Source organism: Doryrhamphus excisus, chromosome 5, assembly GCF_030265055.1.
Source record: "Doryrhamphus excisus isolate RoL2022-K1 chromosome 5, RoL_Dexc_1.0, whole genome shotgun sequence".
Classification (NCBI taxonomy): domain Eukaryota; kingdom Metazoa; phylum Chordata; class Actinopteri; order Syngnathiformes; family Syngnathidae; genus Doryrhamphus; species Doryrhamphus excisus.
In genome coordinates, this window is record NC_080470.1 from 3975807 (window position 1) to 4003661 (window position 27855).

The 27855-nt window shown below is 41.8% G+C and overlaps 1 protein-coding gene across 3 annotated transcripts; it reads right to left on the bottom strand.

Annotated features, from left to right (window-relative positions):
* Positions 1 to 315: 315 nt before the first annotated feature.
* Positions 316 to 27695, bottom strand: crb1 (crumbs cell polarity complex component 1). Of its 3 annotated transcripts, XM_058072315.1 has the most exons (14): positions 27622 to 27695; positions 26998 to 27050; positions 23658 to 23894; positions 22397 to 22592; positions 22159 to 22298; positions 21181 to 21363; positions 18489 to 19454; positions 15669 to 16219; positions 14421 to 14586; positions 11577 to 12516; positions 9801 to 9845; positions 9212 to 9334; positions 7068 to 7194; positions 316 to 1483 (listed from the first exon to the last, which is right to left on the bottom strand). In XM_058072315.1, exons 3-14 carry the CDS (start codon positions 23722 to 23724, stop codon positions 1265 to 1267), a joined length of 3723 nt encoding a protein of 1240 aa, XP_057928298.1. In that variant the 5' UTR covers positions 23725 to 23894; positions 26998 to 27050; positions 27622 to 27695; the 3' UTR covers positions 316 to 1264. The 3 variants fall into 3 exon arrangements, with proteins under 3 accessions (XP_057928298.1, XP_057928297.1, XP_057928299.1); XM_058072314.1 differs by lacking the exon at positions 27622 to 27695 and having other exon boundaries at positions 26998 to 27152; XM_058072316.1 differs by lacking the exons at positions 21181 to 21363; positions 22159 to 22298; positions 22397 to 22592; ... (1 more) ...; positions 26998 to 27050; positions 27622 to 27695 and adding an exon at positions 20565 to 20753.
* Between the last annotated feature and the right edge of the window lie 160 nt (positions 27696 to 27855).

Below are 27855 nucleotides of genomic sequence, written 5' to 3' on the forward strand. Positions count from 1 at the left end.
TCCTAGGCGTGTTGATACACAGCAGCAAATACAGCGAAAACATTTACAATGTCCGCTCTAATTGGGATGGCTGTATCTTCCAGCACATGACGTGCGCTCCGGTCCTCAGGTAAAAAAAAAATGGTGGCAGCAAAAAAGCATCTTTTTGAGTCGCGAGGTATTTTCATATAATTTTTGTGTAATTTCAGTTTTTGCTTACTTGCTTTGTCCTAGCTAGCATTTTATAGACTTGTTTATTTAGTACAAGGAAAGCAATGTATGTATTTTAGAGCTAGCATTTTTCATATGTGCATCAAACTCAGACATGTCAGCACTTGGACAGTTTAATAAGACACATGAGGGAAAAAATGCAAATCATGTAATTGGCACCTAATTAGACAGTATGACAGATTTCATCCCGTATATACAGTACATCACTCGGTGTATATAAACTAAAGTACACAAAATATGACACCACAATTTCATTATTCCTAAAGACAGACTATAATAGTCAGCAAGTATTTTGTACAAAAAGTAATGCGTGTTTTCCTAATAATTCATTCATCCGATGACTGTTGACATCAAAGCAATTGAGACACAATGGAGTGCAGTACCGGTCTGTAAGCAGCAGAGGCGCTGTTGATACAGATACAGACCTTCACTGATATTGTTAGTTATTATTCCTGATTAATTATATACTATTCGCGGTATGGCAAAAAAAAAAAAAAAAAAACGTGAAAAGTGTGGCCCGCGGTACATTATAGAAATAAAAACAGCACACATGGAAAAATTGGAGCAATAACTAATATTCAAACATATAATATAGAATTTTTTTTAGCCTTTTTACAAAATAAACAAAATCTCATAATATTAAAAAGACCCCAGCAGATACTTAAATATGTATATATACTTATTAAATCATATTTAAAATTGTGTTTACACATGAAGAAACAATTAAAGGCCTACAGTGTTGTACTTGCACAATTACACCAGTGCTAAAAAAAAATAAAAATAAAAACAATATTGAGTGCATTGACTTGTGGGACAGCGCCCTCTGTTGGATTCATAGTTGCAGGACATTTTTTCACCTGCAGATAGCGCCATCAAACTGTTTTCTGTTATTTTCTCTTCACTATCTGTGAATATAGCCGTGTCATTTCAACTGCATACAGTAGATGGCATTGTAACTGTAAGAGAAGAAGAAGACGTAGCAGGAGGGATCAGTATTCATATCCCTCTGGATTTTTCTAGAGACTTTGACATGAAAGGATGTTTTGATGATGCCTCAGATGAGTCTCTCCATAGGCGGTGGTTGGCTGATGCTCCACATCTCCACCCGGGATCCCTCCTTCTCCTGCCGGCTCGGGCTATAGGTGCCGTGGGTGGCCCGGCGGTTCAGTGTGACCACCAGTCCGGCTGAAGTCAGGATGAGAACCAGGAGAAGGAGGACGGACACCAGACTGACGGCCAGAAGCAGGTCAGAGGTGACGCCTTCAGAGGTCAGCTAAAAAAAAAAAAAGTTAGTCAGTTAGTTAGCCAATGAATGACTCGTTTGGGTTTGGTTCTCAACTCACACACTTGTGCAACTTCTCTCGCACTACCCCCCCCCCCTCCCCTCCCCAATCCTCTTGGCTACACCAGACGCTCCACACGTGCCGCCAAAGTGCTGATGGATGCGTTCCCCGCCTCAGCGGGTGGGCTGCAACCCACAGAAGCCTCCGGTGGCCTCGGACTCAAGCCTCCCCCTCGCTGTTTGGCCACGGCCGCAGCCAGAGTCAGCGTCAACGCTATCGCCAAGCCGACAAGACACGGTGCCAGCACGGCAGCCACCCGTGAGCCGTATGGAGCACGCTTAATCTGTGAGGATCACACACACAAGAGGCTACCTGATGAACCAATCAGTGGTCACTTTACAAATAACCCCAAAAAGCACAGCACTAGTAGCCCACACTAAGGGTGGAACGGTACATGGACCTGTCATCTGAAGTTTTTAGGGTACTAGTACCCCCTAGGGCGGGGGTCTCAAACTCAATTTACTTGGGGGCCACTGGAGCTAAGGTCTGGGTGAAACTGGGCCACATCAGGTTTTCCAAAAAAAAAACCGCATTTATTAAAAACAGAAAAATATACAAACTTTTTCAGTGCTTTGGTTCCGATTTTCTACAATAAAAGCTCTGATAAAAAATTCCACTGTTCTCAAATATCTTAATTTTTATTTTTCTGCACAAAATAAGATGAAAAATAAATAAACAAATCAAGAAAAAATCAGTAATAAATAAATATAATAATAATAATAAAACGGCAAATAATAAAACTTAAGAAACCACATATAGTTGGTGGGTAGACAAATTATTTTTTTCAAATTCAAATTAACAAATCATTATTAGAGCCCTGTAGACATGACAAAACACGACTATAGTCATATTTATACTCTTTTTATTTACAACATATTGCGCAACTGCAGGGTCTTGAGACACATGCTAACTCGCAAACTAGAGAGCTCGCGACCTAAACGGTAGCCTTCAAGTTATTTCCTTTAAACTTAAATAGCCAAAAACTTACCACTTCCACACGGATAGGGAGGATAACTATTAACAGTTATTTAACCTTTAACATGAACATTCATCAAACGTAATAATTTTTTCTGGGTACATGATACCATACAGCATCCATATCAAACTTGCGCGGGCCGCACTAACATTAAACTTTCATATCAAGGCAGGGGGGCCTCAAAGTAGTGTCCTGCGGGCCACATTTGGCCCGTGGGCCGCGTGTTTGAGGCCCCTGCCCTAGGGGGATACCCTAGAAGGCCCTCGTCCCTCTCCACATCCTGGTTTGAAGTTTGCTGCTTCACTCTATCATGATTTTTCAAATATATATCTACGAATGAATAAATCATACTCTTTATGGTATATTATTAGTCAATGGAATATTTTCATTTTAGGAAAATTTATGTCATTTTTGTCTAAATGATGCATAAAAATTGTAGTGTAGTATTGTACATCGGTCACTTGGTGTCAGTAATCAGCAGATTTGATTGCTGGAACAACTGGATTTTATTGCAGGTTTAAATGATCAGGGACAATAATAATAATAATAATAATTAATATCACCACAATAACACAGCTTACTGTTACTACGACGGCTAAAGGCTAAAACTCAACTCTGAACCTCCGATGTCACTTATTATTAGGCTTATTTTCTTCTATTGTGTCTACTATATTTGCTAATATGAGTGTCAAGATGACTATAGGGGTGCTATATCATGTCTAGAGGGCTCTAATAAAGTTAAAAGTTGCATTTAGAAGCTAATAAAGAGGCTTTCTATGCTCTAACAAGGATAGAAGGTGACCGACTTTGCAGAAATGTACTTATCATGGTCAGGTAGGTAGGATATGTCGAAAAACTGGCCGTAACAATCTGGTTTTCTTTCTTAAATCCCACATGTAGCCTTGCTAACTTCTGTCTTGTTCTTTCAACTTGCAACATTTCTTTCATACAGTTGTTTCGGAGGGTTTGTGTACTTTTATTTTTGTATCTTGCAATGTTTACGCGACCATTTCAGGTACATACCTTTCCACCCCTAGCTTAAGCGGTAATGTTTACATGTAAAGCCGCTTTACATCAAGTGACTTCCTGCTTCGATCCGTGTTTGCATCCAGCCCGACAACACACACAACGAGCTTGGCTAGCTACTTTCCCCCGGCATGCAAACCCCAACCAAGAGGGAATCAATCACGCGGTGCATCAGGAGAGTGATTGTTTACATTCTTTACAGCACATAAAATGTCACTTACATCAGTCGTTGTTGTCGATGTGATAGTTGCAACGCTCTGAGTGGCAGCTGTAACATTCTCTTCAGAATCAAAGCTACTTAATAAACACTTGGCAAAAAGATTGCAATTAAAAAAATACAAGTGCGCACATAACGAGGCAATATTTAGCTCATGGACTCTGCAGCTATGACACTTTTTTTTTTTTTTCCTCCTCTCTACAGGTTCTTTGTGAAAGTGCTTACCTGTCACTGCGGCACAGTTTGCTGTCAGAGTGAGTGTGAAACAAGCAAGCCGCCGCAGCAGCCGGCAGCCAGGACCCGCCATCAGTCACCCACTGCCACACACACACACACGTACACACATACACACACATACGCCACAGAGATGTCTAACTAACCAGTCTCTGAGGTACGCAGTAAGGCCACCCTGAAGCCTCCAAGCAGAGACAGCAGCAATGCTTCCCTGCTGTCAGCACTATCAACCTGCTTTGTGTGTGTGTGTGTGTGTAGGTGTGTGTGTCGGTGTGTGTGTGTGTGTGCCAGATAAGCTGCCCTCATATGTTTCCATGAAGCAGACCAAACTTCTGTGAAAGCCACCAGCTTCTCTGCTGAAGCTGCATTTCAGCGCCAGATGCTGCTTTTTCGCAGGCGAAGCACATTTCTCCTTCCTCTCAAAGGATGGCCACATCAGTGCAAACACAACCCCCCCCCCCCCCCCACACACACACCCACCACCATCCCCATTACCTGTCTTCAGAAGAAACACACACACACACATTCACACACTAGTCAACAAAGACTTGTAAAATGCATGATGGAGGAGAAGAACTAAGTGATATGTGGACATCTGAATATTAGTCTTTCGTTCGTCCTGAGGGTGAACCCTATCAACGCTAAGCACGTATACCGTACACCAGGGGTCTCAAACTCAATTTACCTGGGGGCCACTGGAGCTAGGGTCTGGGCGAGGCTGGGCCGCATCAGGTTTTCCAAAAAAAAAAAACGGTAGCCTTCAAGTTATTTCCTTTAAACTTAAATAGCCAAAAACTTACCACTTCCACACAGATAGGGAGGATAACTATTAACAGTTATTTAACCTTTAACATGAACATTAATCAAACGTAATCATTTTTTCTGGGTACATGATACCATACAGCATCCATATCAAACTTGCACGGGCCGCGCTAACATTAAACTTTCATATCAAGGCGGGGGCCTAGTGTCCGGCCCACGGGCCGCGTGTTTGAGACCCCTGCCGTACACACTCGTATTCACGCACCTATGCAGTGTCGCATTTATTTAGATTTGTTGCTGCTTTGTTGCTATATTGATGCATGTCAGGCTGCATGAGTTTTTTGACACTTTGTGTTTTATGCCATTATTTTGTAGTACTTCCTGTTTTACCCTGTTCTGTGTCACACCGATTGCTAATTTAAGTTACGCGTTGTCATTATTGCTCCTTGTAGACAGATCCTTGCCCTGCAAGCTGGACATGCCAAGACGTGACATTCCAGGCAGTATCCGGATCTTCGAGATTCCGTTTTCCACAAAAGGTGACTAGCAACTAAGCTAGTTCATTTTTATTTCAAAACATATAAGTTTTTATTTCATAATTATGATCTTTGTCTCACAATTTTGACTTTTTATCTCCAAAGTATGTCTTTCTTCTGACTTTTAGGACTTTTTAATCTCATAAATTATACTTTTTATCTCATGATTATGAATTTCTTATATCATAATTATGACCTGTGTCTCATAAATATAACTTTTTATCTCATAATTTCTACATAATTATCATAATGATGACTTCCTCATCTCATAACTATGACTTTTGTCTCATGGTTATGAGCTTCCTATCTGATAATTACACTTTTAATCTTGTAATTTTGATTTTTTAATCTCAAAATTTCTACTTTTTATCTCACAATTATGCCTTTTTTATCCCATAATTTCTACTTATCTCATAATTATCATAATTATGGCTTCCTCATCTCATAACTATGACTTTTTATGTCATAGTTCTGAGTTTCTACACTTTTTATCTCGTAATTTTGACCTTTTAATCTCATAATTTCTATTTATGTCATAATTATCATAATTATGACTTCCTCATCTCATAACTATGACTTTTTGTCTCATAGTTATGAGTTTCCTATCTGATAATTACACTTTTAATCTCGTAATTTTTACTTTTTAATCTAAAAATTTCTACTTTTTTAATCTCATAATTATGACTCTTATCTCAAAATTACATCTTTTTGTCTCATAGTTTCTCCAAACTCTTTCAGTGTTGGAAAAAGGTCTATCATGCCGTTATACATTCATTGTAGAAAGAGATGAAGTGATGAATGCAGGTTACAAAAGACACACACATAACTTTGAGGTGGGAATGGAAAAGTGAATGATTAAATGAGGACAGACAACAAATCAAACTAATAAGAAAGATGTTTTTTTTAATTATTAGACAAGACAGACAGAGATGTTATAGTACAGATGCTGATGAAAGAGACAGACAGAAGAAAACAGGATGCAGGATGAGACGACACATGCATTTGATGCTGTATCGGTTGTGACAATTGACAAAGTGAGATATCATGTCGTTTTGTTTTTTTTTCACCCCTTTTTGCGACTTAAACACCAAACCTTTACACCTAGTACGTCTGCTCATGGCTCCCCACAATACAACTGAATAGACATCCTACGTAGAGAAATATTACCTCCACTAAGGTTGGAAATAATCACAATTTATTTCTACTGTGCGTAATTAAACTTGCCGACTTGTGTAGTCAGTCAGTCAGTCCGCTCAAACTGCATCATGACATTTTGGCTCCTTCCTCAAGAAGAATACACTGACTTCCAATAACGATAACACAAAATGTGCCAATCACGGACTCGACCTTGGTAGCATTGAACTAGTAGCTGCTATATTCAATAAGGTGCTTGATGTGAAGGCACAAAAACATTCATTCATTTTCTACCGCTTATCCTCACAATAGTCGTGGGGGTGCTGGAACCTATCCCAGCTGTCTTCAAGCAAGAGGCGGGGTACAACCTGGACTGGTCGCCAGCCAATCACAGAGCACATATAGACAAACAACCATTCACACTCACATTCATACCTATGGACAATTTGGAGTCGCAGATTAAGCTAGCACAGAAAAATATGCAAGAGAAAGAAGCGCCCCCCCCTCCCTTAGTTGACGTCCCCCCACTCCACCTCTGGCTCATCATCCAGCCTGAGGATGAGGTAGGATAGCAGCTGAAAGAGGTTCTGCCACAGCAGCACGGCCACATAAAAGTAAATGTCGCTTACGTCCGTCTGGCATATGTCGCCGGCGAAGCTCATGTCGCACACGCAGTGGAACTTGTTGACCAGGTTCCGACAGTAGCCTCCGTTCAGACAAGGGTTGGATTTGCACTCATCCACTTCCTGTTCACACCTGCACATACCCACACGGGAATGGGGGAGATTTGTTATTATTAGAGTTTAGGGTTTATGAAAAAAAACACATTCAGTATCTGGAAAAAAGGCTTTACTCACTCATTACCGATCACTTACTTAGACATTTTTAAATTAATAATAATTAATTAATAATTAATTAATAATGTAATTAATTAATTAATAATTTAATAATAATTTATATTTGAGCTGTCAGAAAAGCAAACTATTTGTATGAGAGTGAAAGTCATGCTTGGAATGTATCTTTTCACGAAAAGCTGCTTTTCACTCTTTTTGGTTGGGAACTGATATTTTCCCAAAACTTACCTATGTTCTATTGCCAATGACGAAAGAACAGAAAAAGGTAGATAATAACTTTTTTTTTCTGATGAAAGACATGATTAGAATCTTTCGAAATTGTATACTTTTGATTGTTTGTATAGAACCATAGAACACAATAATCTGTGTGCCTTGAAAGATCACTCAAAATGGTCTAAAACGGACGCTACTGAAGGTTTTTTTTTTAAACTTTTGCTGTTTAACACAGAACGTAAGCAGTTTTTTGGTTTGCATTTTGTTCCCTAACTACCGTATTTTATATACTATAAGTGGCACTTTTTTTTTGATAGGTTGGCTGTTCCTGCGACTTATACTCCAGAGCGAAAAAAACCCAGTTTATTTTACATAAACACTGAACACCTTTTCTGTTCATGTTTATTTTTTATGTAGCTAAATAACCATTATGTTAGCGTATCTTACACCTATTCAGCCTGTTCTCTATTCTTTTATTATTGTTAGAACTTGCATTCCAAGAGGAAGTAATGTCTGTTTTGGTCAAGTAGTTTGGAAAATAAATTATCCGCAAAAAAATCTAGTGCGACTTACGTATGTTTTTTCTACCGAATTATGCATTTTTTTGGCCTTGTGCGACTTATCGTCCAGAAAATATGGTATATCAAAAATGAACCCAAGCGGAGTATATACCGGACTGTAGTAAATTACCATAGTAAATTAACTCATTTGCTACGAAACTAAATATGTTTGTTTCCAACCCGAACATCCAATCCCAAAGATGTATTTTTCATTTTTTTTGTGCGAGAGGCAAAAAGAAATGATGATGCAACTGCACAATACAAGAGATTATGTTTGGTGCAGTTTTAAGCCATGAAAAGTGCATGAAGTGCATTTTTTTGGACAGAAACCAGGAAGTTGTAGCGTGCACAAGCTCACAAAAATTGTAACTACAGTAAACCTCGGATATATCGGATTAAATTGTTCCCACTGGTTTTGTCCGATATAAGCGAAATCCGTTATATGCGTATACCGGAAAATGTCCGTTTTACGCATATATGGGATTTATATCCGGTATATGCGTAAATCGGATTTTATCCGTTATAAAAAGGCACTTCCTTGACTATGTTTCCAATGTACCTGGACGTGCAGGCAACGCTGCAAACGCTGCAAATGACGTCGTATAGCGGCCTGTCACGATTCGGCGAATCGGAGCGCCACAATGCGGCCATCCGATATATGCGAGGGAAATTTAATGGAAATGCATTGGAACGGGACTGGAGATTTTGTCCGAAATAGGCGAAATCCTTTATAAAAAAATCCGATATATGCAATTAATTTTTATTGGAAATGCATTACAGAAAAATCGGTTCTTTTTTATCTGTCCGTTGTGAGCGAATTTCCGATATATCCGAGTCCGATATATCCAAGGTTTACTGTAGTTCGTGGTGTTATACATATTTTGTTCTGTCACGGTTCTTTAGACATGGGCTAAATTTGTGTCAAAGTGAAAGTTATGCTTGAGGTGCGACAGCGGACATTACAAAGACTTTCCAACCTGTCGATTTGCTCCGTATGTTTCAATTTGTACAAGCTGTGTGTCAAGCTGTTATCATTAATAACTGGCGACTTATATATATATAAGATACTTATGCAACAGTATCTTTGAAGTGACTTAGCGCAGTTCAGTTCTTCCTACTACAAAATCGTTTCCCTTATCATCATACCGGTGTCCGGTGAAGCCAGGCGGGCAGTCACATGACAGCTCACGCTCAGTGCAGTTGCCTCCATTGAAGCAGGTGTAGTTTCTGACATTGTCTCCACATACAGACACAGGAAGCTTGGGCCGCCTTGGAGAGGACGGATATAAAAAATAAAAAAAAAAGCTTAATTACACATTACTTGTATTGATTGTTACGAGAAAAAGCTTACGAGAAAGGTAGTGTAATCAGATTACAACAATCTGGCAACTATTGAGCAGCTGGACATGAAATCCCATGACCTTCATGCTTTTACCTGGAGCAGTGCTGCTTTGTTACTTGGAATTCATCCCTAAATAGTGACAAAATGCACGCTTTTCTCGACTTGTTTTGACAAAATGTGCAACTTTGGTGCCATAAGAATCATTTTTGAAACACAGCTGTCAGTCATGTTTGACTGTGGGATGTGTTTTTTTTTTTTTTAAACAAACACCCGTATAGGCAGCGTTAATATTAGCTTTGCTTGGCATTTTGTCGCAGAAAAAAAAACCAAAAAAAAAAACATTGTGCATGACATTTTCCAGTCAAAGCAAGAAACAAAAAAAACAAAACTTACACATTTCTGACAACAATGTACCAAGGAATTTCTTCAACCTGCTCACTGGAGAGGAACACAGGGAGAGACGGGGGAGGGAGGTAGAAAGAGACACAAACAAAACAAAGTCAGTTTGATGAAAACTTTACAGCACGGATGTTCCCAGTGAAGGGAGACGCGTGGTTTGCTAGCAAAAGGTTCTAGTGCACGAAAAAAAAAAAAAAAAAAAATCGAGTCAGAATGCAAGGAGTTGCGTGTTTATGGGATAAATGGTTGGCGGCGTTCCCTTGCCTCTTCTCCGAGGCAAACAGGAGATGAGAGGGAAAGAAAGTGCCGCTGAACCAGCGAGACGCCGCAGCAGACGGAGACCTTTTCTGGCTGACACTAGAATAGAAATGGATCTTCAGAAGGGCTTGCTGCAGGCGTTGACAGAGATGGAGGAGCATTAGCGTGTAGCGTAGCATCTTGGCTGTCATGGTGTGGTCCCCCTCCCCCCCATCTTAGCAATTTAGCATTATTTATTTACTAACTAACATGCAGTAGTAGACAATTGGAGAGTAACATTCTGTACTTCTTATTATGGATGCTAATTTTTTTGCTGCAGCTCATTTTTTATTGATTATACAGTATTTTGTAGGTCAAACGTTATGTAAAAGTAAACAAGTGGTTAGCACACAGGCCACACAGCTAAGAGACCCGAGTTCGATTCCACCCTCGGCCATCTCTGTGTGGAGTTTGCATGTTCTCCCCGTGCATGCGTGGGTTTTCTCCGGGTACTCCGGTTTCCTCCCACATTCCAAAAAACATGCTAGGTTAATCGGCGACTCCAAATTGTCCATAGGTATGAATGTGAGTGTGAATGGTTGTTTGTCTATATGTGCCCTGTGATTGGCTGGCGACCAGTCCAGGGTGGACCCTGCCTCTCGCCCAAAGACAGCTGGGATAGGCTCCATCACCCCCCGCGACCCTTGTGAGGAAAAAGCGGTAGAAAATGAATTAATTAATGAATGAGTTCTCCTCCTATTTTGTGTGGAAGTGGTAACTTTTTGGCTTCTTATTTTGTCTTTCCCCACTCTCGGCCATCTCTGTGTGGAGTTTGCATGTTCTTCCCGTGCATGCGTGGGTTTTCTCCGGGTACTCCGGTTTCCTCCCACATTCCAAAAACATGCTAGGTTAATTGGCGACTCCAAATTGTCCATAGGTATGAATGTGAGTGTGAATGGTTGTTTGTCTATATGTGCCCTGTGATTGGTTGGCGACCAGTCCAGGGTGTACCCCGCCTCTCGCCCAAAGACAGCTGGGATAGGCTCCATCACCCCCCGCGACCCTTGTGAGGAAAAAGCGGTAGAAAATGAATTAATTAATGAATGAGTTCTCCTCCTATTTTGTGTGGAAGTGGTAACTTTTTGGCTTCTTATTTTGTCTTTCCCCACTCTCGGCCATCTCTGTGTGGAGTTTGCATGTTCTTCCCGTGCATGCGTGGGTTTTCTCCGGGTACTCCGGTTTCCTCCCACATTCCAAAAACATGCTAGGTTAATTGGCGACTCCAAATTGTCCATAGGTATGAATGTGAGTGTGAATGGTTGTTTGTCTATATGTGCCCTGTGATTGGTTGGCGACCAGTCCAGGGTGTACCCCGCCTCTCGCCCAAAGACAGCTGGGATAGGCTCCAGCGACCCCCACGACCCTTGTGAGGATAAGCGGTAGAAAATGAATGAATGAATGAAAAGTAAACATATTGCAAAGTAAACATATACATATTGCAATTAAACATACGTATATGTAACCTGGACTCACTTGCAGAGGGGTCCAGTGTAGTTCTCAGGGCACAGACAGGCATACCCGTCAGGTCCATGCAGGCAGGTCCCGCCATGTGCACACAGGTGGTTTTCACACACATCCACTTCCTGCTCACAGTCCACTCCCGTGTATCCAAGCTCGCAGGTACACTTGTAGGTCAGCCCATTGACACTGCAGTTGCCATGAAGACAAGGACGGGAGGCGCACGTGTCGGTGAAGAAGCTACAGTGTCTCCCCGCCCAGCCCTCGGCACAGCTGCAGTTGAAGGCATTGAACAAGTCCCGGCACTCCCCTCCATTCAAGCACGGATTGGGCACGCACACGGGCGCCCCGCTGCAGCCGACCAGCGGAAGACTGAGCGATGTCTGGATGAACTGCTGCTCCTGCAAACGTGGGAGGTTCACCTGAGATGATGTGAAGTAAGGCAGAGCAATGCCGCCCAGCTCCACTGTGCCCAGACACCCGGCTAGTGACCACCCTGTGTCGGGAGACAGCCCTCCCAGGAAGATATCCACTCCCTGCCTGAGGAAGTCCAGGTTTCCCCCCGGACCACTAGAGGTATGGGTTTCATCTACTTCATCATCCAACACCAGAGACCACTGAGACGTCTGAGCCCAAGGTGCTGTCATGAACAAGTGGACGCTGTGCCACTCGCCATCACTCACGGTCCTCGCGCTGCGGAGACTGACTGCGGACACTCTTGTCTTGTCTTCCTCCTCTTTAGTGTCTCTGGTGCTGCTCTGGAGCTCCATGAAGAGGAAGCCGTCCTGGACAGAGAGCGTGACAAAGGCAGAGTCCTTCTCCGCGTGAAGAATAGCGGCGTTTCGTTTCCGTGTGCGGAGGTTCACAGAGAGGTTGGTTAGATTGCGGGAAATATGTCCATTTCCTCGATAGACTAGCACGGTGCTGTCATTCAGGAAAGTGGCATTGGAGTAACCTAGGACGACAGGAAGTCACACGTTAGCATCCTTTTAAACCGCAATGCTATTCATTCATTCATTCATTTTCTACCGCTTTTCCTCACGAGGGTCGCGGGGGTGCTGAAGCCTATCCCAGCGGTCGCCAGCTAATCACAGGGCACATATAGACAAACAACCATTCACACTCACATTCATACCTATGGACAATTTGGAGTCGCCAATTAACCTAGCATGTTTTTGGAATGTGGGAGGAAACCGGAGTACCCGGAGAAAAACCACACATGCACGGGGAGAACATGCAAACTCCACACAGAAATGCCCGAGGGGGGAATTGAACTCTAGCTGTGAGGCCTGTACGCTAACCACTCGTCCTCAGCATTCATTCATTTTCGCCGCTTTTTCCTCATGAGGGTCGCGGGGGTTGCTGGAGCCTATCCCAGCTGTCTTCGGGCGAGAGGACACCCTGGACTGGTGGCCAGCCAATCACAGGGCACATATAGACAAACAACCATTCACACTCACATTCATGCCTATGGACAATTTGGAGTTGCCAATTAACCTAGCATGTTTTTGGAATGTGGGAAGAAACCGGAGTACCCGGAGAAAACCCACGCTTGCATGCAAACTCCACACAGAAATGGCCGAGAGTGGAATTGAACCCTGGTCTCCTAGCTGTGAGGTCTGCGCGCTAACCACTCGACCACCGTGCCGCCCCCGCAATGCCATGACAATATAACATGACATGACATAATAACGACAGTACTACAATGTAGCTCTGTGGTCTACAACCTCCGCCAAAACTGAACGTTTGAGTTAATCACTTAATACTTAAAGTACAAATTATCAATAATCCTTGTTTTTTTAAAAAAAAAAAAAGTATAAACTGTACTCAAGCTACTTTACGGAGCACAGAGACTGTGAGTGGATTGAGGCTGCTAAGAATGTTACATGATGGCCGACACGAACCGGAAAAGAGGTCAAAGGTTGGATAACATAATGTGGGTTTTCTCAAAGTACTCCCAACGTCCATAGTATTTTTTTTTAGTCTACTAAAAAAGTCTACTAGTACTAAACATCTGTGAGAATAGGATCCACACCCGAAAAATATAGTCCCAGATCCTTAACTAAATCAATAACTCACCAGACCTCCATAAGCTAATGGGCTAATATAAGAACTGCTTAGATGAATAAGCCTAGTTTTGGTTGATACTTATAAGTTATCACATGGTTTGTCTGGTATCAGGCCAGGTATCATGCCCCCAAGTGTCAGTATCAGCCCGAGACCGAAGGCACGCGGGGGCATGATACTGGGCCTGATACCAGACAAACCATGTGATGATCTTATTATCACATACTATTTAATCATGAGCTTATTATCACGTACTATTTAATCAAAATACCATTTTTTCCCAGAAAATGTTCAGTTTATTACATGTATTATATCTAAAGAGTGTAAACACAATAATTGCTAAAATATTTCAACAATAATATTTTATCAACAGTCTTATCAATGTCTGACAATTAAAGTTCCATTAATCAAGTTTGGGTTTTTTGGTGACTGGAGAAGCACTAGGCACTAAGAACTTGTGAGCTGTTCTCTGATTGGTTGTTTCACGGGCACGATACCAGAGCAGCGCGCTCTGAGTGGACAGCTACGGGGGGGCTGATACTGGACATGGTTAAACTCTATATTTTATCAGTATCACTGCCCTGGGCTTTGACACAGTATCATTTCGGCCTTTTCCTGTATCATTCATGGGCGGTTTCTAGGGTACAGGGACAATTAATACTGTAGTATGTGATAATGTCAGATATGTGATAATTTCATAACTGAACTATACTATACATCACACGGATACGTGGTTCTAATAGTCTGACTCCATGCAAGGTTTTGCATTGCATCACATGAATGTTCACTTACATTCATATCCGTGGTTCAACATCTTGCACTCAGCTTCTGCAGGGCATGGAGACAAGTCGCACCACCTGACATCTTCACAGTGCCGCCCTGATGTGCTGGGTGGGCAGGTGCAGGTGAAGTCATCCCACATGGAGTAACATATTCCTCCATTTAAACAAGGGTTCCTCTGAAGAAGAGACATTAAAAAGGATGTTATGATATCTTGTATTCGTAGTGAGTAAGTACACAGCTTTTTTTTTTTACTGACCCTAGCATATAGCTTAGCATATATTGACCTGTATTGGATTGGTTTTAACACCTTTAATGTACAGGGTCAGCCAAAATGATCTGACACATTTGTAGATTAAATAAAACGCAAATAAAGTAAAGATAAGTACATATAATGCCATTTTGTGTCATTATGTTTTAAAAAAAAGGCGGCACGGCGGTCGAGTGGTTAGCGCGCAGACCTCACAGCTAGGAGACCAGGGTTCAATTCCACCCTCGGCCATCTCTGTGTGGAGTTTGCATGTTCTCCCCGTGCATGCGTGGGTTTTCTCCGGGTACTCCGGTTTCCTCCCACATTCCAAAAACATGCTAGGTTAATTGGCGACTCCAAATTGTCCATATGTATGAATGTGAGTGTGAATGGTTGTTTGTCTATATGTGCCCTGTGATTGGCTGGCGACCAGTCCAGAGTGTACCCACCGCCTCTCGCCCGAAGACAGCTGGGATAGGCTCCAGCACCCCCTGCGACCCTCGTGAGGAAAAAGCGGTGGAAAATGAATGAATGAATGTTTTAAAAAAAGGCGGCACAGCGGTCGAGTGGTTAGCACGCAGACCTCACAGCTAGGAGGCCAGGGTTCAATTCCACCCTCGGCCATCTCTGTGTGGAGTTTGCATGTTCTCCCTGTGCATGCGTGGGTTTTCTCCGGGTCCACATTTCAAAAACATGCTAGGTTAATTGGCGACTCCAAATTGTCTATAGGTATGAATGTGAGTGTGAATGGTTGTTTGTCTATATGTGCCCTGTGATTGGCTGGCGACCAGTCCAGGGTGTACCCCGCCTCTCTTGCCCGAAGACAGCTGGGATAGGCTCCAGAAACCTCCGCGACCCTCGTGAGGAAAAAGCGGTAGAAAATGAATGAATGCTACTTTTCGAAAATAGAAACACTTATTTGTTTCTTTACTTTATTTGCCTTTTATTTAACCTACAAATGTGTCTGGAGCCTATGGAAGGCTTTGCATTGGGCTTTAGTATCCACTTACACTGCAGGTATTGTCTCCAGTGCAGCCAGCGGTTACATTCTCCATAAGTCGCAAAGGGAATGTTCTCACCAAAGTATCCAAACCAAAAAACTGCAGCCTCCTGTCATTTATCCGCAGGTCTTGAATGCATCCTTTAAGATATCCACCAAACACCGCAGTCGCATCGTTTTCCAGCAGACCTCCAACATAGACAGTATCTCCAGCCTGAATACGGACCGTCCTGACTTCCAACTCAGCTTGTTGGCGAGAACCCACGTGTAGCTTCATTTGCTCTTTTGTCACTTCTACATTCACGAAGTGGACATCCCCGTCATTGACCAAGCTCTCTCCCTTCAGGATCTCGTCGTCACCGAGCTGAGCCGTGACCACGCCGTCCTCCAGCCACACGTGCAGGTAATAGCGGCTGCTGTTGGCCACGGCCAGCAGGAGGCTGTTGGGCCTTCGGGTTCGCAGGAAGAGAGAAATTGAGAGGTTGTGACCCAGGTCATCTGTGACGGTGAAGGCAGCATAACTGAGAGAGTCCTCGTTCCCAAACCGTGCGGTCACATGTTCTGTAGATGAGGTACAAGATAAGACAGTCAATGTTTTTGCTTGAATAGTGCTTTTGCATCTTATTTATATACTTATATATGATGCCATAGAAGGAAAGTTATTCAATAAAACACATGTGATTCAGCATAAGGAGCAATGGAGGTTTAGTGTCTTCCTCAACAGAGGAGCAAGGAAAGTGGGGATTGAACCAGCAACCTTCATTTTTTTTTAATTGGATAAATGGACATACATTTTTGTAGATATGCCATCACAATAATGACAATATTGTTACAGTAATACTTCTCTGACAGTGTCAGTCAAGTCTTTGTAAAGGCAGAATGTCTGATTCAGCGCTTGTATTGGTTCTTGACGGTATATCGGAGAAAGATCTGAATCAGGAAGAGGAAACCTTACAACCAGCAGCCTCCATGCATGTCTGTACAATGTCAGCACTTTCCAATACAGGTTTCTAACCTTAAGTTCGAGGGCATTCATAGACTATAGGCCGCGCTGACAAAAGGCGTTTCCCACATGTAGAGTGGGAATGCGTTTGTGAGCATGTCATCGCGTGTGATCGCTAATCTGCTTTACAAGACTTACGAGGCTATAGATATCCACCGAGCAAGAACCTGACTATTTATACATTTACATGTGGGTACAATAATAGCAACTTACCTATTCTTCTTTCAGTCGGATGTGTTGACCATCCCTCCAAACTACAATCCCCTTTAATCCAGAGAATCAGATTAAAAGCCTTGACTGTGGCTTTTGATTGCTCCAATATTTACTCTCCTTTTAGACACTAAACAAATAGTGAATAGGCACTGAATAATGGCAACATGGCAACATGGCAACATGCCGAGCGAACATTAATCATTCATTCATTTTCTACCGCTTTTTCCTCACGAGGGTCGTGGGGGTGCTGGAGCCTATCCCAGCTGTCTTCGGGCGAGAGGCAGGGTACACATCTGGACTGGTCGCCAGCCAATCACAGGGCACATATATAGACAAACAACCATTCACACTCACATTCATACCTATGGGCAATTTGGAGTCGCCAATTAACCTAGCATGTTTTTGGAATGTGGGAGGAAACCGGAGTACCTGGAGAAAACCCACACATGCACAGGGAGAACATGCAAACTCCACACAGAGATGGCCGAGGGTGGAATCAAACCCTGGTCCTCCTAGCTGTGAGGTCTGCCACTCGACCGCCGTGGCGCCCAACATTAATCACATGATCACCTAATCACTCCTAATCACACACCAATCATATAATCTTTGGTGTGAACTGGCACCAACTGGCGCCAGCCCAGTGGACTCCTAGCACCATTGGCTCGCGCCATTACATTCCAGTGGATTCCAATAGTCTGATTGTTTGCAACATTTGGTTCCACTTGGTGGACACTTTGCGCCAATTACTTGATGCAAGTGGCGTGACAAAAATTTTACAAATTTTTAAATTTTCGTGGTGGCACGGCGGTCTAGTGGTTAGCGCGTAGACCTCACAGCTAGGAGACCAGGGTTCAATTCCACCCTCGGGCATCTCTGTGTGGAGTTTGCATGTTCTCCCCGTGCATGCGTGGGTTTTCTCCGGGTACTCCGGTTTCCTCCCACATTCCAAAAACATGCTAGGTTAATTGGTGACTCCAAATTATCCATAGGTATGAATGTGAGTGTGAATGGTTGTTTGTCTATATGTGCCCTGTGATTGGCTGGCGACCAGTCCAGGGTGTACCCCGCCTCTCGCCCGAAGACAGCTGGGATAGGCTCCAGCACCCCCACGACCCTCGTGAGGAAAAAGCGGTAGAAAATGAATGAATGAAATTTTTGTGCCACCAAACTAAATTTTGCCGCCGTTACGGGCCACCACGAGCCAGTTGGGAGGCAGTTTGAGCCACTGCACGCCACTAGGTGTGTTATTGGGCGCCGGCCCTGTGGACTCTTAGCATTAGGGATCCATGTCATGGCTTTTGTGAGGGTGTGACCCGAAAGTTGGGTAACAGTAATTACTGTAGTTCCTAGTTTCGGGGCTGAACATCTTGGCAACGAGCGTTCTCTAAAAGATGTATAACTCTGAAACCGCACTTTTGTAAAATGTACACTTAATCCATGTGATCAGTATCGGGTGAACTCGGTATCGGAATCAGCAGCATAAACCCCTGATTGGAGCATCCCTGGTTATTTTGCATGTAGATTACTTTGAAGTAGTATACAACTATACAGACTTGCACCATATTAGCTCCATGAGATAGTCCAACATGAGTATATCGATGCTTCCAAACCTACCCTCTTCACAGTCCTGCCCCTCGTAAGGCCTTGGACACTGGCACTGGTAGCTCTGCCACAAGTTGACACACTGTCCATTGTTTCGGCAAGGCACATCCAAGCATCGGTCCCGATGGCTGCAGCCAGGGGACACGTTCACAGCGGAGTCACTCAGCCACTCCTCAGGAACAATCAGTTGCCAGTCCACAAAGACATCCCGCATGCAGCCGATGAATGCAGGAAGTGGCAAGTCCTTAACAGGGTTTTGCGAGTCCTTGAGTACTCCTCCGATGAAGGTGTTCTGAGGAGGTGACACCAGGCCAGCCATGGTGCTCTGGACCGGGGCCGCCTTGTAACATGACTGGCGCTCACATTTTGCAGCATCATCCAGGAGTCTCAGACTCAGTACCCAGTTTGTGAGGACTGCCTCAGCAGTGTGCCACTCTCCATCTGTGACTTTATGTGACAGCTCCAAAGCCCCGATTCGACTCTCTGCTTGGACGCCGTCAGATGCTTCTCTCCTCAGGTTGAGATGAAGCTGCCCATCTTGTAGATCCAGGTTCAGCAGAAGACCCCTGATGCTCCTCTGGAACAATATTGCATTTGGCAGAGCTGTCTTGAAGCTGAGAGTGATGTTGGATGAGACCTCGGTATCCACAAGGGGGCTCTGGAGCAGCAAATGCCCGCTTCGTTCAAAGGAGAAGGTTGTGGGGTTCTTGCAGAGGGGACCGGTGTATCCAGGTGAGCAGGAGCAAGTGTAGCCGTGAGTCCCGTCTAATAGGAATGGAGAGCAGGAGCCTCGGTTCTGGCACTCATGGCCGTCACAACCCAGTAACGTGACGTCACAGTTTGCACCTCCATAAAGGTAACCATTGCTACGCTTTGTCATGCAGTGACAGATGTACCCCCCGTCATGACTCTCACACCTCCCCCCATTTTGACAGGGATTGGGATCACAGTGGTCGGTGACTTCTTGGCAGAGGGAACCTGTATGAATTAAATCACAGGAATATGAGTATCTTTGAAGTGAACACAGTTCTTAAGGAATTATGTACACGCATAATCATTTCTAATAAAAATCCCTAATAAAAAACATGGGATGCAGTTGCTGTAGTCATGCATGCCAACAAAAACTCAACTCGAAACCCTCCAAAATCACTACCTGTCCGCCCGTCACTCAGCTCCACTAGGGAATACATTAATAGCGACACACTAGCATTCATAGTCTTAAATGTCTTACTTTTATTATTACTATATTGGGTAATACCAATGTAAAGTTGACAATAGGGGAGCCCAAATGTTTTTTAAAAAAGTATTTAGAAAGCCATGTTTCTATGTTATAACTACTATATAAGCAAGTAATCCTACTTTGCAGAGATTCATTTATCACAGTTGGGTCTGGAAGCAATTAACTGCAATAAATGAGGGACTACTGTACACTTGTATTTATTTATTAGTGACAGTGTTTTTTAACCTTTTTTGAGCCACGGCACGTTTTTTTTACGTTGGAAAAATTTTGCGGCACACTAATAACCAACATTATTTGCTTCTTTCAGCTTTTTCCTGATTACGGACTCGCCACAGCAGATCCTTTTGATGCGCATACTAATTTAACCAACAATGTTACAAAATGTCACCAACTACCTCTCACGTGCATCACTAAGTCTATTAGAGGAACGAGGAAATCAGCTAAGTGTTGCCATACTGATGAATATTACATTGCTCTGCCAGTCTTTACACCAATGACACGCGGCAATGAGATAATATTTGCAGAAAATTATTAATACATGTTAATTAAAAAAAAAGTGATATTGAATAATTTCTCACAGTTGTTGAAAATCACTGATATACACTTGAGTTATTATTAACTTATACAAAACAACAGCATGTCTGTATTATCCAGAATTGCCACTTGACTAGTCCACGTGGTTACTTGCTTAACTCGCCCACATTCTGTATAATCCTCTTAACATCTTGTTTATATATATTTCTAATGTTTACACTATTGTAAAACAATAATAGACATCACCATAAGGACATTCAGACTTAAGGCCTGCAACTACTATATTTTAGTTATTACATAAAATATAACGTTACCTGTTCCCAGCAATAGAATCACCCATATCCATGGTATGTGCCTCCGCATCATGCTGTCATTCTTTCCCCCAGAGATGCCCCCCCGAACTTGTTTAAGCGCATCATATTGAGTGTGAGTGTGCACAGGCCGTCCCAGAGGAGGTCTGCTTCTTGTCTGCGTCTTTGCAGCCGTGCAGGGCTGAATAGTTGAGGACCGGGCAAAGCCAGATCCTAAGGATTAAACTAATGCTATTTGGCCACTTTACTGAGTCATTGCCACCAGCGTGGAGTCCAATTTAGAACATAGCTCCATCAGTGGCAGTTTACAGATTTACCTCAGTTTATTGCAAAACCAAATCGTTTTGTGTAAGACGGAATACAAATAATCAGCTTTTGTAAGCCAATAGTATTATTCAAGGCACATGACAGTAAATAACTCCGAGTGCCAACAATATCCTGTAGGTATTTATCAAAACACTGCATGCATTATTGTCCATAATGGTCACAGCAAAGGTGATGTGTTTCATAAAGCGTATACAAGTAGTATAACATACCCCAAACAGTTTCAGAAGCTACCTACCACTGTGTAAAGCCATCAGTAGAACATGCTGAAATAATTGCACTTTATCCATCATACCTGTTGTTCCTGCAGGGCAGCTGCAGATGTAGCCTGCAGCATGCCGCGGGTCATAGTGCTCGGGTAGTAGAGGATCACTGCCAAAAAGGACCTGCCATGACTTCTCAATGCAGCGGCCTCCATTCAAACAAGGGTTACTGCCACACTCGTTGATGTCTATTTCACACTGACGCCCCGCAAATCCTGAAAATAAATATTATTATTATTATTATTATTGTTAGAAGTAAAAGTAATAGTACTGTATATATAAGTATATACTGCATATATAATTTATTTCCTCGTATTCAGTGCAAAAATCCCAATTACCAATACTGTATATCAGGGGACTCAAACATGCAGCCCGCGGGCCAAATGTGGCCCGCAGGACACTAGTTTGAGGCCCCCACCTTGATATGAAAGTTTAATGTTAGTGAGGCCCGCGCAAGTTTGATATGGATGCTGTATGGTATCATGTACCCAGGAAAAAAATATTAAGTTTGATTAATGTTCATGTTAAAGGTTAAATAACTGTTAATAGTTATCCTCCCTATCCGTGTGGAAGTGGTAAGTTTTTGGCTATTTAAGTTTAAAGGAAATAACTCGAAGGCTACCGTTAAGGTCGCTAGCTCTCTAGTTTGTGAGTTAGCATGTGTCTCAAGACCCTGCAGTTGCGCAATATGTTGTAAATAAAAAGAGAATAAATGTGACTATAGTCGTGTTTTGTCATGTCTACAGGGCTCTAATAATGCTTTGTTCATTTTAATCTGAAAAAAATAATTTGTCTACCCACCAACTATATGTGGTTTCTTAAGTTTTTATTATTTGCCGTTTTATTATTATTATTATTATATTTATTTATTTATTACTGATTGATTGATTTTCTTTATTCTTGATTTATTTTTCATCTTATTTTGTGTAGAAAAATAAAAAGTAAGATATTTGAGAACAGTGGAATGTTTTATCAGAGCTTTTCTTGTAGAAAATTGGAACCATTTTTACCTGGCCAGCATTGACAGGTGTAATTACCCTGGCTGTCCTTACAGATGGCGCTGTTGAAGCAAGGTTCAGAGTCGCATGATGGCTTCAGGCCCTCACAGTGTCTCCCAGTGAAGGCTGTGTGTGAGCAGTCACAGCTGTATCTGGGACACATTCAACATATTCCTTTAACCCTTGAGTAACCAAATTGAGTCTAATACTTTTATATTTTATATTTAACGCTTCTGCCAGGTCTACTTACTGGTCCACTCCATCTATACACAGAGCTCCGTTTTGGCATGGTTCTTCTTGGCACTCATCGATGTTGATTTCACATTGGTGTCCTTGGAAACCGGGTGTGCAGGTGCAAATGAAGCCACCAGCATTGCCGTGGCAACTGCCGCCATTCAGACACGGCTGTGATTGACACTCATCAATCGGGACCTCACAAGTGGCCCCTGAGACAATGAAAGCAAGACAGATATGAGAGGAGCTTTAATGTGGACAAGCTGTGATCATGCATGCTTTTATACCACAGCAGCTGTCTGCTGGAACAAAAAGCGCTATTGTATACTATATACCTTCACTGTACTGTTTACCTGCACTTTAAAGAAGCAAAACTCTTTTTTTTTACCTTTTCGCAGAACAATATATCCTCCATTCCATATACCAGAAATACAGGTATTGCATAACTGGCAGTAAACAGATAAATAAAAATAAAAAAGCCCGGCCCTTTAAGAAGAATTGCATTATGGGAAGTGTCATTTCATCCCTTCCCACTGTCGTCTGTCTGGACAGTCCATTGGTTTTTGCATCCCGATTTTTAAACAGTCTCTTCCCTGCTGCCTTACTGTGTCATTGCTAGCTAGCTTGCTTGCTAACTTGGAAAATAAATGTTCCGTTCGAAGGAGGAGGACTGCAACAGGAGGAGTACTGCAGAAATGTTTTAACCAGGACACAAAAACGCTACAGCACCAGGACAAAAAGGCGTAAACTATGAGAAGGTTTGAACTTTTTTGAGTGTATAAACAAGACAGAAAAGTGAGAAAATGTAAGATGAGGTGTTTTATAGGTCGAGTGGTTCGCGCGCAGACCTCACAGCTAGGAGACCAGGGTTCAATTCCACCCTCGGCCATCTCTGTATGGAGTTTGCATGTTCTCCCCGTGCATGCGTGGGTTTTCTCCGGGTACTCCGGTTTCCTCCCACATTCCAAAAACATGCTAGGTTAATTGGCGACTCCAAATTGTCCATAGGTATGAATGTGAGTGTGAATGGTTGTTTGTCTATATGTGCCCTGTGATTGGCTGGCGACCAGTCCAGGGTGTACCCCGACAGCTGGGATAGGCTCCAGCACCCCCGGTAGAAAAGCGGTAGAAAATGAATGAATGAAGGTGTTTTATAACCTTAAAATATACAGTATATAAAATTCAAGCTACTTCACGGCTTTCGCTTATTGCGTACTATTGTTAAGGTCATAACTGATCCAACACAAAAGAATTTGATTTTGTGTTTCCTCACTCACCAGTGAACCCAGAGCGACAAAGACAGGAATAGCGTCCAACTCCGTCCACACAGGTGGCTCCGTTCATGCAGGGCTTAGAGACGCATTCATTGACATCAATCTGACAATGAGCACCCTGGAAGCCCGGCACGCAGAAGCATGCATAGCCATCCCCGCGGATTCGACACAAGGCCTGGTTTTGGCACGGGTTTGGTGAGCACAGGTCCACAGCTGGAGGATTCCCCAAAGGAGATGTACCTACAAAAAAGCCCAGAATGAAGGTACTAAAACATAACTGAACATGTACAGTTATCACAAGTTGGTTCAGTAGTATTTCACTTACCGTGGACACCTGTTGACCAGTATGAGAACTATATTACGGGTGATAAATAGTATTCGGTCTAGCTTCCACACAATTTATTACCATGGTGACCGCATCACTACTTGCGGTTTTCTGTTTTTTTTTCCATTTCCGAGAGATTAGTGACAGCGTTTGAGTGTTGTGTTTGGGGCCCTTCAATTAACTCAAATGTTGCTCTGCATAATAATTGTAGGATCATACAATGAGCCAATGAAAATATCAGATACAACAATGCTTACATTTCACTTCACTTTCACACTAAATAAGATTTGCCGGTTTTTGAACGCCGATTATTATTATTATTATGTATGTTTCATGTGTTTATATGCATGATTATATGTGTTTTATGTACATGTCTCATGTGTTTATGTTTGCTTCTGTGTGTCTTATGTATGTTTCATGTGTTTATATGCATGTTTATGTGTGTTTTATGTATGTTTCATGTGTTTATATGCATGTTTATGTGTGTTTTATGTATGTTTCATGTGTTTATATGCATGTTTATGTGTGTTTTATGTACATGTCTCATGTGTTTATGCATGCTTCTGTGTGTCTTATGTATATTTCATGTGTTTATATGCATGTTTATGTGTGTTTTTATGTATGTTTCATGTGTTTATATGCATGTTTATGTGTGTTTTTATGTATGTTTCATGTGTTTATATGCATGTTTATGTGTGTCTTATGTATGTTTCATGTGTTTATATGCATGTTTATGTGTGTTTTATGTATGTTTCATGTGTTTATATGCATGTTTATGTGTGTATTATGTATGTTTCATGTGTTTATATGCATGTTTATGTGTGTTTTATGTACGTTTCATGTGTTTATATGCATGTTTATGTGTGTTTTATGTATGTTTCATGTGTATAACTGCATGTTTATGTGTGTTTTATGTATGTTTCATGTGTTTATATGCATGTTTATGTGTGTGTTATGTATGTTTCATGTGTTTATATGCATGTTTATATGTGTGTCTTATGTATGTTTCATGTGTTTATATGCATGTTTATGTGTGTCTTATATATGTTTCATGTGTTTGTATGCATGTTTGTGTGTTTTATGTATGTTTCATGTGTTTATATGCATGCTTATGTGTGTTTTATGTATGTTTCATGTGTTTATATGCATGTTTATGTGTGTTTTATGTATGTTTCATGTGTTTATATGCATGTTTATGTGTGTTTTATGTATGTTTCATGTGTTTATATGCATGTTTATGTGTGTCTTATGTATGTTTCATGTGTTTATATGCATGTTTATATGTGTCTTATGAACGTTATTTCACATGTCCATTACAAATGTTTTCTATCAAGGAATCACTAAATCAACATAATCCAGGCAGAATACGTGGGAAGTACCCAGAAGCACTGCTCTTACGATGGGCAGAGGTGCACAATCAGATGAGCAAATGTTGCTTGCATGGATGATCAACACTCCTCACCACTTCAAGACTAATCTTCAAGGGAACCGAGTGGTTATTTCATGGAAGTGAAGTGGCTTTTGCATGACAAGTGCGGTAAAATTGCAACATAATGATGCTCTGGAGCCCACGGCAATAATATCCCTGGAGTGTCTACTCAAGCTGATTGCTGATTTTTAAAGATGTAAAAATGTAATATCCTACAGGAGACATTTGTCCTCCATGATTAGTGTAGGTCAATCAGTCTCAAAGACAGTTTTCTATGTTATCTAAGCACAGCCATGTCTAGACTTTCCCGTACTTTTGTCTGTGTTTATGTGGTAATAAATGCTAACGTATTACAGCTATATGTTATTCGTGTAACAAACAATAGAACTTTCTACAGCTATTTCCTGTTCTCGGTAATGTTATAATTCATTCATTCATTCATTTTCTACTGCTTATCCGCACGATGGTCGCGGGGGTGCTGACAACTATTTTGGTAATGATGAATCATTTTTTAAATGTAAATATGTAAATATCCTCTAATTTCAGCCTCTTGAATGTGGATTTTTTTAAATTTCCTTAGTATTCGCAAGTATTTTGAGTACATATTATAGTTGTGCCACAAATGTCAATTAAAGTCACGTGATACGATCAACCCCAATGTAACATTCAGTCATTTATTTCAAACAACAATGAATCGATTAATCGACATTTAATCGATTACCCATTAATTGACAACTATTTTGGTAATGATTAATCATTTTTGAAATGTAAATATGTAAATATCCTCTAATTTCAGCCTCTCGAATGTGGATTTTTTAAAATGTCCTTAGTATTCCCAAGTATTTTGACTACATATTATAGTTGTGCCATAAATGTCAATTAAAGTCACGTGATACGATCAACCCCACGTAGCATTCAGTCATTTATTTCAAAGTAAAAATGATGACAGGTGGTGCAGCAACAGGCCAACTGGTCTTTCATTAGAGAGAGAGAGAGAGAGAGTGGGATTCATAGAGCTCCAGCCAACCACACATCCCCTCCCACAACATGTCGTCTTTTTAAATGTAAATTGCCGCTAAGGGTCTTTGTTTCACCCTATCTGGAGACCCTCGAATGGCACATGCGGGACACCTGACATCTCTTTCAGGCTGATGCTTTGGACACTGATGTATCTTGTCAGCCTGCGTGTGTGTTTCAGCGTTGATAACAACTTAGGGGGTGGGATTGAATATACAGTATAGTGTGTCTGCATTCTGTCCCTGCATCACCAACCCCCATCTTGGACCATGGCACTGGCCCCCCCAATCTTGTCAGAGTCCTTTTTAGCCATAAGCATTGCTTTTCTTGGAGATGTCAGTGTTGGCGATGATGTCACCTCACAGTCTTGCAATTGAAATTCTAATCGTGCAGATTTAACACAAAAGCAGGCAAACTGTACATGACTTTACGTAGGTTTTCTTCTGCTACTTCTGTTGTGGTATTAAGTGTGAATTGACGTGTAGCTCCATTAAACAGCATAAAGTAAAGCATCACTGACCACTTAAAGCTGAAAGTATTCAGGGGCTAATATTTGAAAATAGGCCACTTACCATTGATCAAAAGCAGTGAAGAGATGAGAACAGCCCAGGCTAGTGATTTAAATCTGCAATAAGGAATGATATCCATAATCATGATGCCGAAACATCCTGCTTGTCTTAAGCCAAAAAGTGTTACAGAGAGATATCTGATGATTCTGCTGCTGCTGTTGCCAGGGTCTCATGTGTTGTCAACTCCAGAGCCACTCCACACACACACACACACACACACACACACTTGTGCTCTCCACTGGAGCACCATCAGGATGCTCCATCACATAGGAAATAAAGGAGCCAGGAGGAGTCAGGAAGGGAGGGGTTGAGAAGAGCAGTAAAGTCCAGACAATACTTTACAGTATGTACATTTATATTAGGGATGTTCCATATTGGCTTTTTTTTTTTTTTGCCAATAACCGATATGCCGATATTGTCCAACTCTCAATTTCTGATACCGATATCAGCAGATACCAATATGTGTAACATGACATTATCTCCAATGGTGGAATTAACATATATTAGCACCATCAGATTTCATCTACAGATATAACAAACATGTATCGAATTGAAAATACACACCTACATATATGTGGATTTATTTTATCTGCTTTAAATTGAAGATATATATTTTGGTGAACTTACATAGAAAGAGAGGAAAGAGAGTGTCTTGTGTTGTAAAAATGTGTACAAGTTATTTATTTCAGGCTACGGCACACATGCTAACAGGAAGACGAACTTCATTTAACGCTACTTGTACCGGAAAACCCGCCCCGTAATCCGTTGTATCTGCCAATCACAAGTGGAGGACTGTGGTCTATGTGCTTGTCCAGCAGGGGGCGGTAGTAATCCATGGAACAATCAAGCTGATTAGTCCCT

Excerpts from the sequence above, each read along its gene's own strand:
- crb1 (XM_058072314.1), bottom strand. The coding sequence starts at position 27,079 with ATGATTATGGATATCATTCCTTATTGCAGATTTAAATCACTAGCCTGG. Across the intron at positions 14,587-15,668 it reads CTGGAGACAATACCTGCAGT|AGGAACCCTTGTTTAAATGG; the intron begins GTAAGTGGATAC and ends TCTCTTCTTCAG. Across the intron at positions 1,484-7,067 it reads GCGACATATGCCAGACGGAC|CTGACCTCTGAAGGCGTCAC; the intron begins GTAAGCGACATT and ends TTTTTTTTTTAG.